Source organism: Chrysochloris asiatica, unplaced genomic scaffold, assembly GCF_000296735.1.
Source record: "Chrysochloris asiatica unplaced genomic scaffold, ChrAsi1.0 scaffold00230, whole genome shotgun sequence".
Taxonomy (NCBI): domain Eukaryota; kingdom Metazoa; phylum Chordata; class Mammalia; order Afrosoricida; family Chrysochloridae; genus Chrysochloris; species Chrysochloris asiatica.
The window spans coordinates 2,445,709-2,463,615 of NW_006408748.1; the positions used below are offsets into that span (position 1 = coordinate 2,445,709).

The 17,907-nt window shown below is 36.0% G+C and overlaps 1 protein-coding gene across 3 annotated transcripts in view; it reads left to right on the top strand.

Annotated features, from left to right (window-relative positions):
• UBE2K (ubiquitin-conjugating enzyme E2K) overlaps window positions 1-17,907 on the top strand; it is a 79,665-nt gene that overhangs the window by 37,195 nt on the left and 24,563 nt on the right. For 2 of the 3 annotated variants that reach the window (XM_006873220.1, XM_006873221.1), the window contains exons 2-3: window positions 8,619-8,712; window positions 13,314-13,372. The exons of the other annotated variant lie outside the window; for it this stretch is intronic. In XM_006873220.1, the coding sequence (XP_006873282.1) occupies window positions 8,619-8,712; window positions 13,314-13,372 (153 nt within the window). The remainder of the gene's footprint in view (window positions 1-8,618; window positions 8,713-13,313; window positions 13,373-17,907) is intronic. 3 annotated transcript variants of the gene reach the window in all.

Genomic DNA, 17,907 nt, shown 5'->3' on the forward strand with positions numbered 1-17,907 from the left:
TAGCAGTTCAGTGCTTATTATTTCAGTGCCACAACAGGACTCTGACTCCGTATTGTTGTTAAGTGCTGTCGAGTCAGTTGCTACTCAGAATGACTTTGTATAGAGTTTCAAAGGAGCAGCTAGTGAGTTCCAACTGCTGACCGTGCAGTTAGCAGTTTAGTGCTTGTCCTACAGTGTTACACCAGGACTCCAGGTAGATTGTTAATGTTACATAATGAAGAATAGAAAAACATTCAGTCCTTTTGTTTGAATTTCTCTAAATAGTAAAGTAACAAATATTTGCTTACCATAGAAAGTTTGGAAACAGCATCAACCCTTTTAGGACCTTTGGAATATATGTTGTTGTTAAGTGCCATCAAGTTGCTGTGACCCATAGCGACCCTGTATAGGGTTTCCAAGGAACACCTGGTGAGCTTGAACCGCTAACCTTGTGGTTCAAACCAACATTGAAGTCTTGCCCATTAACCCACAGCACCACATCAGGACTCCTTGGAATATATGCTGTTAAGTGCCCTCCAGTCAGTTCCGACCCATAGCAAATGATCCTGTATAGGGTTTCTGAGGAGCAGTTGATGAGCTTGAACTGCCGACCTTGTGGATCAAGATGATCTTGCGGAGCAAACCACCTTTGCAGTCCAGTGCATTAACCCTCAGCTCACTTATATTTTCTGTCTCTGGGGTTTAGTTGGAAGCTGCTTAGTTTAGCTGGTATGGTGCTATGGGCTAAAGCACTGGACTGCAAGATCGGTTTGAATGAGAAAGTCAGCGGTCCAAACTCATCATCTGTTCCTTGGAAACCCTATACAGGGTTGCTATGAGTCAGAACCGACTTGACAGCACTTAACAACAAATATGCCACTTTTAGTGCATGTTGCCATCTGGTGGTGCCTCTATAACTGCATGAATCTGAAGAAATGGGCCTCATCCTACCAACCCCCGCATGAGAGACACTTTAGGACATATGTGTCCCACTAATTGTATCTGGGGAGTCAGGTTGTGTTGCTCCATGTCATAGGATCCAGTCATAGGATAAAGCACTGAACTACAAGGTTGGTTTGGTTCAGACTCACCATATGCTCCTTAGAAGCCCTGTACAGGGTCACTATGAGTCTGGAATTGACGCAGTAGTACTTAACAACAACAACAATTGTATCAGGAATGTTGGTGTGGTGTTTTAGAATAAGCACTGAACTGTTAACTGCAAGGTTGGCATTTGAAACCCACCAGTTACTCCTTGAAATCCTCTACAGTTTCACTGTGAGTCAAAATTGACTCGATAGCACTTAGCTATTGAATTAAATAGAAATAGCACTAAGAATTGAATAAAAATCCTTATTTCCTCATTTCATACAAGATACTTTCTATTATTGAAAGCACATGGTTTCAGCAAAAAATTTAAAGCAGAAAATGTTTTGTTCTGGAAAGGCTTAAAAGTAGAAGACTACCTGTAATCCCACACACTGAGAGAATTCTTTAAAAAATTCATTTACGGAATGTTTAAATATGCAGAGAAATCCTATAATTTGGTTATTTCCTTCTATTTTTTTTCTCTATGTACATAAGTATGCAGATTTAGAAGGTTTTTTTGTGTGTGAAGAGCTTTACACACGACAACATGAGTCTGTCATTTTAAACAAATGTACTTGTTTGAAGCTGTCTTTCTCATGAGTAGACAAAATTTGTCCCATCTTTGTGTCATCAATACCAAGGGTTTTTAGCAAATATTTGAAAATTCACTCTTTGCTAGACACCATAATGATGATAGTGATTTATGTGTTACGGAGTCAGTTCTGACTCATAGTGAACCCTCTATAAGGTTTCTGAGGCAGCTGATAAATTCTAACTGCTGACTTTGCAGTTAATAGCCCAACTTGTACCTACTACCAGAGCTCCTTGACACCATAATAGGTGCCAGGAATATATTGACAAATGGTTCAGGGAGAGACAAACAAGTGATTAATGTAGTGCAGTTAAACATAATAAAGTTACATAGAAAGTTTTGATTGCTGTTTAGGGAAGGCATTTTATATCATTTTAAACTTAAATTGCAATTGGAATAATAAGCTATGTCTCCTGGGAAGAACATTAGATATCAGAGGAAGCAGTTAATGGAAAGGCTCTAACTTGGCAATGAATTTGATGTTTGTTGTTGTTGTTAAGTGTCGTTGAGTCTGTTCTGACTCATAGAGCGACCCTGTGTAGGGTTTCCAAGGAGCAACTGGTGAGTTTGAACCACCAACCTTGTGGTTCAAACTGACCTTGTGGTCCAGTGCTTTATCCCACAGCGCCCCACCAGGAACAAAATGATGTTTTTGTGGTTTGAATATTGTGGGCAAGGAGTAAGAATGGTTCAAGATGAAATTGGAGAGGTAAGCAGAAACCAGATAACATAAGGCATTCTGTACCAACTCGATGGCAATTAACAACAACAACAACATATCCAAGGTGGAGTCCTGGGTATAAAGACGCTGTAGGATAAAGCACGGGACCGCAAGGCCTGTTTGAACCACAAGGCCTGTTTGAACCACAAGATTGGCGGCTCAAAGAACTGACTTAATTGCACTTAGCAACACCGAAGGTAGTGGGTTTGAGCCACTACCTTTGGAGTACTAGTATGGAGCTTTAGGATAAGCACTGGGCTGCTAACAATGTCAATGGCTCAGATCCACCGGTTGTTCCTCAGAAACCCTATACACTATGAGTTGGAGCCAACTTGATGATGCATAGCAACAACCCAAGGTAGTCGTTTGGATTTTATGGAAGCCAGTGGAGATAGGATTTGAATTTTTCAAAGACTACTTTGGCTGCTGTAGTGTTGTGGGTTAATACGCTGAACTGCAAGGTTGGCATTTCAAGCTCACCATCCTGCTCCTTGTAAACCCTATACAGAGTTGCTATGGGTGAGAACCGACTAGACAGCACTTAACAGCAACAACTTTGACTGCTATGTGGAGAATGAGTTGAGACTGAATATGTGAGGGGAAAGTATGCAACCTAAAAACCAAGCCCATTACCACTGAGTCAATTCTGACTCATACTAAGCACAACAGAACGTAACACTGCCCTGTCCTGTGCCATCCCCACAATTGTTGTTACTTTTGAGTCCATTTCTGCTGCCACTGTGGCATTCCATTTCATTGAGGGTCTTCCTCTTTTTCGCTGACCCTCCACTTTACCAACCAAACATATCTTTGTCCAGGAACTGGTCCTTCCTGATAATATTTCCAAAGTATGAGAGGCGAAGTCTTGTCATCCTGGCTTCTAAAGAACATTCTGACTGTACTTCCAACACAGATTTATTTGTTCTTCTTGCAGTCTGTAGTACTTTGAATATTCTTTTCCATCACCATAACTCAGATGCATCATTTCTTCTACAGTCTTGTTCATGGTCCAACTTTCACATGAATAGGAAAGACCATAGCCAAGTTGTTTAACCATTGCACCACCAGGGCTCCATGGAAACAAATATAGGCATTAGGAATTGAATTTGTTGGAATGTAACAAAAGAAGTCAAGGTAGTGGTGGTTTAAATGGGAAAGACATCTGGAGGGGCATAATCCAGGCTTGCTTGGAGGCTGTGCAATGTTAGTAGACTACTTCCAGCTTTTCATTTCCTTCCTTCCTTCCTTCCTTCCTTCCTCCCTCCCTCCCTCCTTCCCTCCCTTCCTTTCTTTCCTTCCTTCCTTTCCTTCCTTCCCTCCCTCCCTCCTTCCCTCCCTTCCTTCCTTCCCTTCCTCCTTCCCTCCTTCCCTCCCTCTCTCCTTCCCACCTTCCTTCCTTTCCACCTTCCTTCCCTCCTTCCCTCCCTCCCTATAAATTTTTCATTTTCCATTTATATGCATGACTATTGTTTCAGGCTCTGTCTGAATTTCATAAGGAGAAAAGCATAAGGCACCTGCCAGCTCAGTTTGCCTCCTTTAAAGAGCAAACTCCACGGAGTGAAAACTGTAGTTAGTTCTTTAACCAGGACTGTGTCAAACAACCACAAATCCCTTCATTTGTAAGGAAGGGATGAAAGGAAATTGCATAGACAACTAGCAGCTGTTGCCATGTGATCGGAGAGTGAAGAAAATGAACTGAGAGGAAGATCAGTTGGGAAGCTATTCTTGGTACTCAAGAAATGGTTGTAGTTTGGTGCTAAGGTTGAATTAGGGGAGTTGAAGAAAAGTGGGATTTGGAACTTATTTTGAAAGTAGAATCAACAGAACTTGCTGGCTGATAGATTAAGTGTGGGTATAGAGTTAAAAGTAAAAGTAAAGACCCATAAAAAATACACCTAGATTTTTGTCTTTAGCAACTAGATATTTGAGATGTTAAAAATGGGAAAAATTAAAATTCTTTGCTTTGTCTTTGATAGGTTTTAAGATTCAAGTGAGCAGTTGAATATATGAGTTTGGAGAGAAATTTGGAGACTGTAGAGAAACAGATGATGGTGGTGGTTTGTGGTTATATGCTGTGGAGTTGATTCTGACAAATAGCGACCCTGTTTAGGGATTCCGAGCCTGTAAATCTTTACACGAGCAGAAAGCTTCATCTTTCTCCTGTGGAACATCTGGTAGTTTCGAACTGCTGACCTTGCTGTGGTTAAGTTCTGTTGAGTCAGTTCAAACTCATACAACCCTGTATAGGGTTTCAGAGGAGCAGCTGATAGGTTTGATCCTCTGAATTTGTGGTTAGCAGTCCAATGCTTATTTTATATCATCATACCATAACTAGGGGACTTCAATTCTAACATAACAGATCTGTGTTAGAAGAAGTGCAGCCAGAGTGCTCCTTGGAGGCCAGGATGGCCAAACTTCTCCTCTCATACTTCGGCCATATTGTCAGGAGGGACCAGTCACTGGAGAAAAGGATATCATGTTTGGTAGGGTGGAGGGTCAGATATAAAGAGGAAGACCCCCAGCGAGATGGATTGGCAAAGTGGCAGCATCAGTGGGCTCAAGCGTGGCAGTGTTTCGTTTTGCTATGCATAAGGTCTCTATAAGTTTGTACTGACTCAATGGCGCCTAACAATAACAACAATGTAGAGTGGGTATGGCACTGTGGGTTAATGTGCTGAACTGCAAAGTCGGTTTGAACTGCAAGGTCGGCAGTTCAAGTTCACTAACCACTCCTCAGAAACCCTATACATACATGGTTACTATGAGTCGGAATCGACTCAATAGCACTTAACAGTAACATCATATAAAGTGGGAGAAAATGTGGAACAACATCAAAATCATAAGAAAAGACCAGACTTAACTGGTCAGATAGAGACAGGAAGAACTCTGAGGTTGTAGCTCTTGGTCTCACTTCAGATTTGTAAGTGAAGTCACATCCATGGCTCAGTAGTCAGCCGGGCAATAGATAGGTATGTAGTGGGCAGCAACACTAGTGAGGTATGTACACCAAAGAATGGTCAACTATTCGAGATCAAAAAGGACAGAACTCCAGAGGGTGGGGAAACAGGAGGAGTGGAAACCAGAAAGAAACACGGTGAATAAGTAGGATAAGTGACGGACATTCAGGGGATTGCAGTAGAGGAAATGAAGTGTATGATTAGTTGATGTAAAACTGGTGATCTCCTCTCTAAAATTTCACTCAATCCACAACAAAAAGTTAAAAACAAGAGAAAACAATAACAAAGTTCACATAATGCATTTAGATATATTTTTGGTCTTATAAATTTTCTGATAGCTTTTCATACACACTTTGTCTCATCATTACTTGAAACTCCTGTGAGTTTGACTTAACCCCCCCAACCCTGTTATTTAACTCCTATTTCCTGTAAATAGGAAGTGTAAATGTAAAGGTTTGAATAGATTTGGATTAAACAGCATTTGTAAGAAGGCACCAAAGGTAATATTTACCTCATATTAAATCATATTGTTGATAGTGCATGCCATCAAGTCAATTTATATTCATAGCTACCTTGTAGGACAGAGAACTGCCCCCAAAGGACTTCCTTGGTTGTAATCTTTACAGAAGATCACCATGTCTTTTTTTCCCACTGAACCACTGGTAGGTTTGACCCTTGGTTAGCAGCTGAGTGATAAACCACTACTGCACCACCAAAGAAACCCACTGCCATTGAATTGAATTCAGACTCATAGCAACCCAAAAGGACAGAATAGAACTTCCCTGTGATGTTTCTAAGATTGTAAATCTTTACAGAAGCAAACTGCTACATCTTTCTCTTGCAAAGCTGCAGATAGGTTTAAACCATCAACCTTATGGTTAGCAGTCGAGCACTTAAGTGCTGCGCAACCAGGACTCTCCTTGGTTCTCTAGAGAAGCAAAACCATTGAAGTGTGTGTATTTTCTCTTGCTGTTGTAGAGGTTGAAAGTCCCAAGTTTGAGCCAAGTGTGAGGGTGGAGGCTTCTTTTCACTCACAGCTGCATGGACTAATGAAGCCTCTAGAGGCGGGGGAAACAAAACTCATTTTTCCCTGAATTGTGATTTTGGGGTGGTATGGAAAAAATGACAGAGGCATAAATGTAGTTGTTTAGTTAACAATTTATTAACCAAATACTTGGAGCTGTGCTATTATTGAGTTGGTTCTGACTCATAGCGACCCTGTATATGGTTTCCAAGGAGCGGTGGGTGGGTTTGAATTGCTGACTTTGTGGATTACAGACCAGTGCTGACCCTACAACGCTACACCAGGATTTCTAATTTGTTACCTCCTTTTCCTTTCCCTTAAACTTTGGTCTAATCAGGTCCTTTAGTGTAGTATTCTAACATTTTGTGGTTAATTTTAGGGTGAAAGGAATGGGATGTGGAAAGCTATAGATAACTTTAAAAGCATTGATTTATAAGATCTGATTATTTTTCCTGTACTTAGAAACCTTAGGAGATAAATGGAAACCCATAATTAATCACACTTGTGGCCTCTTAGTAAGTCAGTGAAGTCTGATGTTTTCAATTTTCTTTTAAATAATTCTTCTTATACATACTGGTTGAAGTATTTTTGCCATTGCTAAAATTGTATTTTTCATCTTATGAAAAATACCAAGGATGATAATGATGTTTTAGGTCACAGGTAGACGCAGTTTTTAATACATGAGTAATTAAATTTCCTTTTTGAGCAAATATATTTTCAGAAAAACTGTAATACCAATCCCAAATGTAAAAAGGGTTGTGAAATATACCAGTACTAATTAGAATATTTTTTCAATGTGTGAAAGTAAGTTTTTAAATCCTGTGTTCTTACCACAAAACATTAAAGCTAATTAGATGTCATATGAAATCTTCAGAATTTAACATTGTTTCTGTACCAAATATTCTACACTAAAACTTTTTAGTATAGTTTAAAAAGAGTAAAACTTGTATCCTCTGTATTGAAGATTGGGGTGGGAATGGAGAGTCAAGAACCTTAAAATATGGTCATTCTTACACTGGTCCATCCACTGGTCCATCTACTAAGTACACGTAAGAAGTTGGCTTCAAAGGAATTATTCTTGAAATCTGTTACGAGGCTTTCTTAAAAAATGTGAATACAATTTGTCAATTAAGCGAACTGTGGGAACTAACATACAAAACTGAAAAACATCATTCATATGAGATTTAGATTTTTTAATTCATAAAAGTGGAGTTTATTATATTAGGTAATACAAACCAGTAAGATACTAATAGCGGTTTAAAGATGTAAATGGAAAGTTTCTTTGGAGGCAGGTACTTATGAATGTCTATATGAATATGACAGTAGGGTTTTCTGAATGATTTAAGGCCACTGATAATTAAGTAGTGTGATAAATGTGGAAGTGTTGCAGATGTGTAAAATGCAAAATGAGTAGAGACAGATAAATTTAAAGTAGAAATCTTTTGAAAAATACCAGGGAGCTTTAAAAAATTTATAAAAAATTTACATTATCTTCTATTTTCCCATAAACTGTTTTAAGCCCGACATAGTTATACTTCATAAAGATGCATTTCATAAACTTGAAGCAAATGAAGCAGACAAAATTGAAGAAGTCATTAGAAGATTCTAGGGGAATTTTCATGGGAAATAAAATTTAAATAATACCTAGATAAAGGGTATAGTATTTCAGTTAATCTAAGAATGTCCTGCTTAGTTCAAGTAAGAATTTATGGTACAAATGGCTTTTAATGACCCTGATTTTTTTTTTTTTTTTTTTAACGTGGACAAAAGCGATGTAGCCTTGAGGACTAGTATAGTAATGTTAATCTACAGAGGAATAGATTCATTCATATCTTTGGATCTAAAGTACATGGAGTTGTCAGAAACAAAATAATACTCTTATAAAGTCAACAACCTTTACACTATTGTTCATAGTGGTCTTATTTTATTAAGATTCATTGTTGTTAAGTGCCATTGAGTTGGTTTCAACTCAAAGAGACCCAGTATAGGGTTTCTGAGGAACAACTGGTAGGTTTGAACTGCCAGCTTTGTGGTTTACAAGCCCATTGCTAATCCTACAGTGTCAAACCAGGAAGTTAAATTTTGTTATCTTCTTTGTCTTAAATATTCTTGGAACTGGTTAATTAAGTCTTTGGTAAGCACAGACAATCAAGCTTTTGAAATGAGGGGGTTTCAAAATTTTTTATAGGTAGTATTTTAAAATAGGATTTTTTCTTGCTGATATAACTAACAATTTATTTTCTGTTTATTTTTAAGACGAGCAAAAATCAAATTAAAGTAGATCTTGTAGATGAGAATTTTACAGAATTAAGAGGAGAAATAGCAGGACCTCCAGACACACCATATGAAGGCAAGTACTTTTTTAATGTATCAAAATACTGTGCGTATTAGAACTTATCTAAAACATTTAAATCAAAATAATATTAAGCAGCTTTAAATCACATCATTTGGTTTAGGCAATACAGCAAATTATAAATACTTTAATCTTTATTTAGATTGATTTTCTTACTGAATTTTAGCTAATTTTTTCCTTTCCTAAAAATATATTTAGCAGAACTTGATTTACATTTTAGATTAGAACTAAAGAGACTATAAATTTTCAGTTATCCTCCCTGTAATATCTGTAACAAACCTTGCCTTAGATTTTTGACTGATAAAGTATTTTAATATTTTATTGTTGTTTAGGTAAAATCTTGTCAAGCAAATTAGTTTCCTATTCAGCAATTTATACACCGATTGTTCTGTGACATAGGCTACAATCCTTTGTTCTGATTTTTTAAACTCCTCTCCTCTGTTTCTCATTTAGCATTTCATTCACTTATGTGTCATCATGTATAGACCATAGACCAAGTATCTAATTTTCTTTATTTGGATATGCTTTGAATGAGTGTTTAAAAAATACATAGAAAAGAAAAGCAGCTTTGCTGAACATTGTCTTGACAATTAAATATGTATCTACATTAAACCTTGAGAGTGGGTGATAGATAAAATAAAGAGCTTTATTGCTTTTTAGTTCTTCATTAATCAAAACTTCAGTAAATAGGTGCTTTAAATTTGAGTTTTTTAGCATAATCAAGTTTCTTATATATAATAGGCAGTCAGTTTTTTTTTTAATAGAAACAAAATAACAGAATTTGTAGTATTATCATTTCTTGAACTCTTAGGAGCTTTATGTATATTTTCTCATTCAGTCCTTTTGAGTTGAAAGTATAGTTACTGTTGTTTCATTGATGAAGAAACTTAAGCTCAGAGAAGTTAAGAAACTTGTCTAAAGGCAAATATCTCCTAAGTGGCTGAGCTAGGATTTGAGTCCTAAAAGCTTTTGATTTTAAAGCCTATGCTTTAATCACTCTGATTTTGAATAAATCAGAATTAACTGAGTATTAGAAGTTGTTATTTCTGCTATGGTGGCTCTGTAATTCTGTAATGAGCAATCACCTAAATTTTTTTAAGAAAAAAAAATAAGACTAATCTAGAATATTGTTTCCATTCAAATTTTTTAGATCCCTAGGATGTCTCTGCCTTCTAATTCTTAAAAATGATACCACTGTGTTTTCTGTTTCATAGATCATTATATGAACCATTGCTAGGTACCACCACTTAAATTTTTATATTGTTTATTGATTGCCAGGCATGGAGTAGATGATTTTATGGATGCTGTTTTGTTTAGTCCTTTTGACAATCATTAGATGGAGAAGAGACCTTTAGTTACCTTATTAAAGTCTAGTATTTTTCTTAATAGCAGATGTTCTGTATAGCTGTAATGATATACTAGTTTCTTGAAGGCAGATGTTATTAAATATTCTAGGATGACTTTTTTAGGTTATTAAGATATCCTGCTAAAAGACAGAATAGGACAGTAACAGTATCATTCTAGAGCTCTTCCAGCAAATTGATTTTATAAACAAGAAACATCCTGAGCTAAATTTAGACAGAATGTTATCTTCTCAGCTACTATATTCTTTATTGGTTGGAAACGGATTCGATCATTTTTAAGTGATTATTTCTGCTGCTGCTGCTTATTTCTCCTGCTGCTGAAAAGAAATTAATATTTTTATACATTTAGTTTTAATATGATTTTATTATATACATACACAGGTTTATTGCAAACAAAATAAGTTTATATATGTCTTTGCTATCAGTGGATGGCTACAGACAAGTTCTCAGCAGTACCAGAAGGCTTCAAAAAGTTTGTTGAAAAATTCCAGTATCTCTTCATTTGCCACAAATTGTATGAAATCCTCTTGTGTACTTGTCTTAGTCACATTGATACCTTTAAAAATGGTCTGATCAAGACAGTGGTGTCTAGAGGGGATCAGCTGGGCCAGTTAAATTTAAGACAGAGAGGTCAGTTAGGAAGGGTTATAGGGACTTTTTTGTGACTCCAAAAGGGGGGGGAGGTAGTCTTAGTAGATTTCCTGGAAGGACACAAGACAATCATGGGAGTTTATTAAGAAGAAGTTTAACAAAATTGAAAACTGCAGTGGTGAGGAAAAGGTCAGGAAAATTCACTGAGGAAATTATTTCTATGAGTCCCTGAAGGACAGCAAAACTGTTTGACATGTTGTAAATGGAAGCATGCAGAATTCTTTAGGGAAGGGTTAGAGAGTTGGAAGCGCTGCTTTCAGAATATGGAGTATGCATCAATAAGCAGTAGTTTCACATTTTTATATTCTTATTTAATCAAGTTTTCTGTTTCATAGCAATACTTTTTGACTTGTCCTCATATTTGAGGTAGACTAACTTTTATTTTTCATTCAGCTATCGAGGAGAAGCTTTTCATTTAGTTTAAGAAAAGCTCCGTTCAGGGACATAAAGTTTGATGCTTTCACTTTCAAATTTGAACATGTGCCAAATGTTTTGAAGTTTTTAAATAAATTCAAACCTTAGAAGCTAAAGCAAAAATCATCATTAAATACAGAAGCACCTATTTTATGTTGCATTTAAGTAATCAGATTCAAAAGTAGAATGCACATGGGAAAATTAACATATAAATGTTGCTTATCTCAGTCTTCACTTTTTGCTTTAGTAACTAAGAGGCAAGAGTTTAATTTGTAGGTGTTTGATTGTTTTTAAAAATCTCATTCATTTGCACTAATTTTCAGTAAGTGAATGTTTTATAGTGAAGTTGTTTAGCATTAATAGGTAGTTACTATAGGTTTCCTAAATTACGCTACCCTCCTATATTTATCAAGTAATGCTATGATTAATACTATAAGGACCATATTTCTAAGTCATAAAGTAGTAATATATGTCAGTATATTAATAATACATGTGGAGTAGAAATAGGATTTGGGGGGAATCTAGTCTTGTTTATGTAATTCCTCAGGAGTTCTCATATTGCTTCTAATAGTTTGATTTTGGACACCAATAAAGAGGAACGTCATATGAAAAGAGAAAGTAAACTGCAATTTAATCAGAAAAAATGAAATTGTTAAGGGAAAACAGAGACCTATGTATTTACTCAAACCAAATTTATTTTGCTTAATATAAAAGAATTAGAAAGAAGAAAATAATTGGAACAGAAAAGGGCTTGAAGAAAGTATGATACCAAGGAAATACTACTTTATATTTCTCAGATCTATACTCATCCATTCATAGCAATTAGGAGAAAATTCCAAGTCCAGTTCCCTTCTGACTTTTTCAGTAACTGAGTTTATAGAATTTTTAAGCCAGTAATGCCCATTGTACAGTTTTTAATTATTGTAGAAGTTTTAGATACAAAAGGAGAGTAGTGTAACAAACCTCCGTATATTCATTACCCAGCTTCATAACTCATGACCAGTTTGTATGTGGTTTATTTTTAAATCTAATCCATCCCTTGATTATTTTAAAAGCAAATCCCACACAATTTCATCTGTCAGTATTTCTGTGTTGTTAAGTACCATCAAGTTGGTTCCAACTCATAGCAACCCTGTGTGGGGTTTCCAAGGAGTGGCTGGTGAGCTTGAACTGCCGACATTGTGATTCAAACTGACCTTGCAGTCCAACATACTAACCCGCAGTGCTACACACTTTTATTTGCTATGTTTTGTAATAATGCGTATTCTGTGTTACTGGGGTCATATTCTTAAATTGGAAGGTTTCTGGAGTTAGAATTCATATCCCGCTTCTCACCCAGTATAAGACATCCATACCCCTTCAGAGTTCCTAGTTATCTGCTTGAATAACCAAGTTATAGGAAACTGGATAAAACTTTTTTTTTTTAATATGCCTGTTTAAATGATGGTTGTTCAGAATAACTTCAGAACAGAATTGTTGCCTGTTATTTATAGATCACTAGTTAAGCCTTCTTTGTAAACATTTTTATCTTATATAGCCCTTTAAGGAAAAAGCAGTTTTTTGTCTTTATATTGACTTCTTGTTTTTTGATATTTTCAAATTAAACACAAAGTACTGGAGTTTTATTTAGGGCACAAGTTAAAACATTGAAGTATTTTTTCACCTGATGTAATTAGATTTTTCTCTTTAGGAGATAATCCATATTGTTTACATCTATGCCTTTGTTGTACTTCCTTCTTCTTTCTTTCCAATTGTCTTTTGTTCCAAATTTGAGTGAACTAAAGAAAAACAAAGGAGATGGTTTTAACTAGTCAGATGAAATCTTTGGCATTGAATTATGTATAGACTTGATGTATTCATGTATCTGTATAAAGTGAATAGTCTGTATATTTTATTTGCTTATTTTAACTTTTTATGTATAGGGTGAACATTTACAGAGCAAATCAGTTTTCCATTCAACAATTTCAGAAAAATTTTTTTCCCCCAAAAAAATTCTTTAATGCTTTTAAATAGCCTTTAAATTTATAACTTGAACTTTTGATATTTTCTTTTGGGGGCTCAGCTCTGAAACAAATTTGTTGTAACTGAATTTGAAATGATACGTGTTTTCAAAAGTTCATTTATTTCAGGTAAGCATCATTCTTAACTTCTGTTTTTACCATTTTTTAGGAGGAAGATACCAACTAGAGATAAAAATACCAGAAACATATCCATTTAATCCCCCTAAGGTATTGTAAGCCTATTTTTGTGCATGAACTTAAAAAAATATATTACAGTTCTTTTTGTTTATGAGTTGTTTAGTGTGTGTGATTTTATTGTGGACCAGATTTCAGATAACAGAATTAAAATTAAAAGCAAATGTATACAAAGTCAGCTAGTAATGGCTCTATCCAGGAGTAGGATGTAAATCTTAGAATGGCTTAAAATCTAGGTCTGGAAAAACTGGCAGTATTCCTGAACTTAAAGGAAACCTAAATGAGTAGAGATCGGTTTTCTTGCCTCAAAAAAGTTTGATTTGTAGGGAAATGTGAATTCTGCATTCGTTTAATGATTATATGAGTACTGTGTGTGAGAATGCAATAGCGTACCAGACTTATAACTGTCCCTTCTTTTATAGAACTCAGTTATACCAGGAAAAAATTTTTGAGCAAGTAATTGGCAACAGCAGTGAATTTTAAGAAAGGGAATAGAATGCCTCTAGGATCGTGTATAACGGGGACCTAACCTAAAATGATGATTTGACTGAACAGCTTCCTTTGTATCTCTTTTGCTGCTGCTGCTGTCATCACCTTAGTTCAGACATTCAAATGGTTTATTTACTATTAGTTTGTCTGCCTTTTTGTCTTTACTACTCATATTTATTCTCTTCACTGTTCTATAAATCTTAGTAAAGAGCAGTTTTGATCATGATTATCTTCTTGTTTGTTAAGTCGAAAGACTTTAACTTGGCATTTAAATCCATAACCTGACTCAAATCAAATCTTTTCCACCCAAATTTTCTCTTATTCACCCCTAACCTGTAACACAGGTTCCAGTTTTCAGCCTAGATTATTTGCTATATGTGTTGTTGTTGAGTCGGTTCCGACCCATCACGACCTTGTATAGGTTTTCCAAGGAGCGACTAGTGGCTTTGAACCACCCACCTTGCAATTTAAACTTACCAGCTCCACACCAGGACTTGCTATATATATAGATGCTGCTTTGGTTTTCTTTCATTTTCTCACTAATTTTTAGTCTTCCTTTAAAGTCTAGCTTAAATAACACTTTATTAACCTGTGCCTGTCAAATTACCTACTTCTATTCTCTGACTTTTTGGAGTCCTGGTATGGTGCTGTAGGATAAGCATTAGACCTCAAGGTCGTTTGAACTGGCAGGTTCAAACCTACCAGCCACACCTTGGAAACCCTATGCTGTACTGCTTTAAGTTGAATGTGACTTGACAGCACTTAACAGCAGCTCTCTGAATAGTATTGTATATAATACCAACACATGAGATTTTTTGTATCTTTTAATTTCATTAGCTTTCATGCTTCTGAGATCAGGGACCATGCCTTATATAAACCTTTATATTTTCTTTAACTTGAACATTCAGTGAGTAATTCACTCAACTTAATAGTTATTCACTTATGAGACTGGACATGGTAATAAAAGTTTCAGTGTCAGAATGACTTTGAATCACCTCCCAGTTGGAATGGTTGCCTTTATGTTGCTCATATGCATCTATTTTCTAATAAGCATGATTTTTTTTCTTATTATAAAAATAGTCCATATTTGTTCTGGAAACCTAAGGGAATTTCATAGTAAAGTATAAAGAAGAAGAAGAAAACAGACAATTGGATTGAAGAGAAAGGATGTCACATTCTTCATCAGTAAAAGCAGTTCAAGATCTGTTTTGAAGTACAGTGCTTTCAAGTGATAGGATAATATCCAAACACTTACAATGAAGAATAGTTAATATGACTATTACTCAAATTTACATACCAACTACTAATACCAAAGATGAAGAAATTGAAAGTTTATATGAACTTTAGCAATCTGAAAATGCATCAAGCATGCAATCAGGATAAGCACTAGTAATTGGAATGTGAAAGTTGGAAATAAAGGGTTTGTTATTGCAAAATATGATCGTGATGATAGAACCAGAATCAAATCATCTATATCTGTAGAAAGTGATGATAGAAAGCTCAAAAATCATCATTTAGAACAAGGTCAGGAGCTGATTATGAAACAGACCATCAGTTACTCCTGTGCATGTTGAAGCTGAAGTACAACCTTGTATATTGCATCGCAATTTAGAGACTGTCTCAAAAATAGAGTTGATGCATTAAACATTAATAACCAAAGACCAGAGGAGTTGTGGAATGGCATCAAAGATATCATACATGAAAAAAGCAAAAGGGCATTCAAAAGACAAGAAAGAAAGAAAAAAAAAAGATCAAAATTAATTTCAGAAGAGATTCTGAAACTTGAACATATGGTTCCATGTATATGAAACATCAGAAGCAGCGAGTCCATAAAGACAAAGTAGTTTATTGGTTGCCTTGGGACCACCAGTAGTAGAGATGAGGAGAAATTGAGAGTGACTGCTAGTGGGTAATGGGGTATTTTTGTGTGTGGTGATGAAAATGGTATAAAATTAGATTGTGACTATTGTAGAACTCTGGATGTACCAAAAACCGTGAAGCTGTACACTGTAAATCAAATGAATTTTATCTCCATAAACTATTAACTGTGGTGTGGCACTGTAGGATAAAGCATGGTTGGCGGCTCAAACTCACCAGTCACTCTTTGGAACCCTTACATAGGGTTGCTATATAGAACAGATTCTATGGCACTTCACACCAACAAGAGCAGTAGGAGTCCTGGTGTAGTGCTATAGAATAAATACTGGACTGCTAACCATACCAACTGGTTCAAAACAACCAGCTACTCTTTGAAGATTATATAAAGTCACCATGAGTTGGAGCCAACTCAACAGCACTTAACAACAACATAGTCTATAATCAATCCAAAGCAATAGCATAGTATAGACTCTGTTTTAGGCACTTTGACATGTTTTATTTCATTTTTTAAATCACTTTTTCTTCTTCTAACTTATTCAAGATGCATTTTACTAAGGTATTACGTTCTTGAACATTAGAATTCGCTTGTTAAAACCATTGAGTCTGTTCCAACTCATAGCAACCCTATATAGGGTTTTCAAGGAACGACTAGTGGGTTTAACCACCGACCTTGCAATCAGCAGTCCAATGTTTATCCTATAGCGCCACACCAGGAGCCCAGAATTCAGTTATGAAAGCTCAAAATCAATTTAAAAAAAATTTCTGTCATTGTTGAGAATATACACAGCAAAAGCTACAACAGTTCATTTCTACGTGTACAATTCGGTGACATCGATTACATTCTCAAAGTTGTACAGCCATTCTCACCCTCCTTTTCTGAGTTGTTTCTCCCTCATTAACATAAACTCACTGCCCCCTAAGATTCCTATCTAATCTTTCAAGTTTCTGTTGTCAGTGTGAGATAGTTCCTATAGCTCATAGTGCTCAAAGCCAGACATTTTTGCTAGTTAAACTAAACTATTGTTTGCTTTTAAGAAGACTTCAGGGATATTTTTGGTTTAAGATTATCTCAGGGCTATGGTTTCAGGGGTTCATCCAGCTTTTATGGCTCCAGGAAATCTGGAGTCTATGAGAATTTGAAATTCTGTTTTGCTTTTCCATCTTTTTATCAGGATTTCTCTATAGAATCCTTAATCAAAATGTTCAGTTAATGGTAGCTGAACACCATCTAGTTCTTACCTCATGGCAGAATAGCTATTATTAATCACTCTCCTTTAAAAAAATAAAGTGAGAAAAATAGACTTTTGTGGCTCTTATTGTTAAGTCAACCCAAATTTGTATCACTTTGGCTTCGAACAGTACTTAGAGTTGGAAATTAGTACGTTAGATATGGAGTAATCCCACTTAAAGCATGCAGTTCTTACAGTAAATGTTAATGAACATATGGTAAATTTGCTCCATATATGTAAGTTATTGGCTTGAGTTGTTAGTGATTGGTAAATATAAAATAAAAATGAAAAGAATAGAGGATGTTTGTATGATTTCCTTTCTGTATAATGTATTCACGTTTTTAATAATTCAGGCTTAATTTTACAGTTACTATGAAGTAAGAGTATTGAAGTTAACTGGTATATATAAATGTTTTATTGTGAATTATGTGATAGTTTACATGGGAGAACATTAGCTTTACATTCATCCTATTGTATATCATTTCATTGCCATGGTTAGAATTCCCTCCATGCATCATCAGCCAACCAAATGGTACACCCGCAAGCCCCTCTCCCTCTCTCTGTCTAGAGTCCCTAGCCTCTCCATCTCTTCATGTCATCGTTTCTGCCTTTATCTCTGGTGTCACTGTTTCTCTGAGCCCGGCACTCCACTCTTCTCCCTTGATGGTCCCAGGACCCTTTGCTCCTGGACTGCAAAGTCAACTCCTCCCCTCCTTTTGCTACAGAACGTCTGTCTACCTTTCAGTTCCAACCCTCACAGTCAGTCCTGATAGTAATTGTTCACTGTTGAATCACATGAGTGCTCTCCACATGTCCTGTCATCAATCCCGCCCAGACAGATCGGATACTACTCAGTGGAGATTCTAACTTCCTCCGCGCCCTCTGGATCTAGGCTCCCTCTTGAAAGCTTGTAAGCCAGTCACTTCTTGCCTTTTTAGCCCCCACTCTCACCATTTTACTACCAGCTGTTCC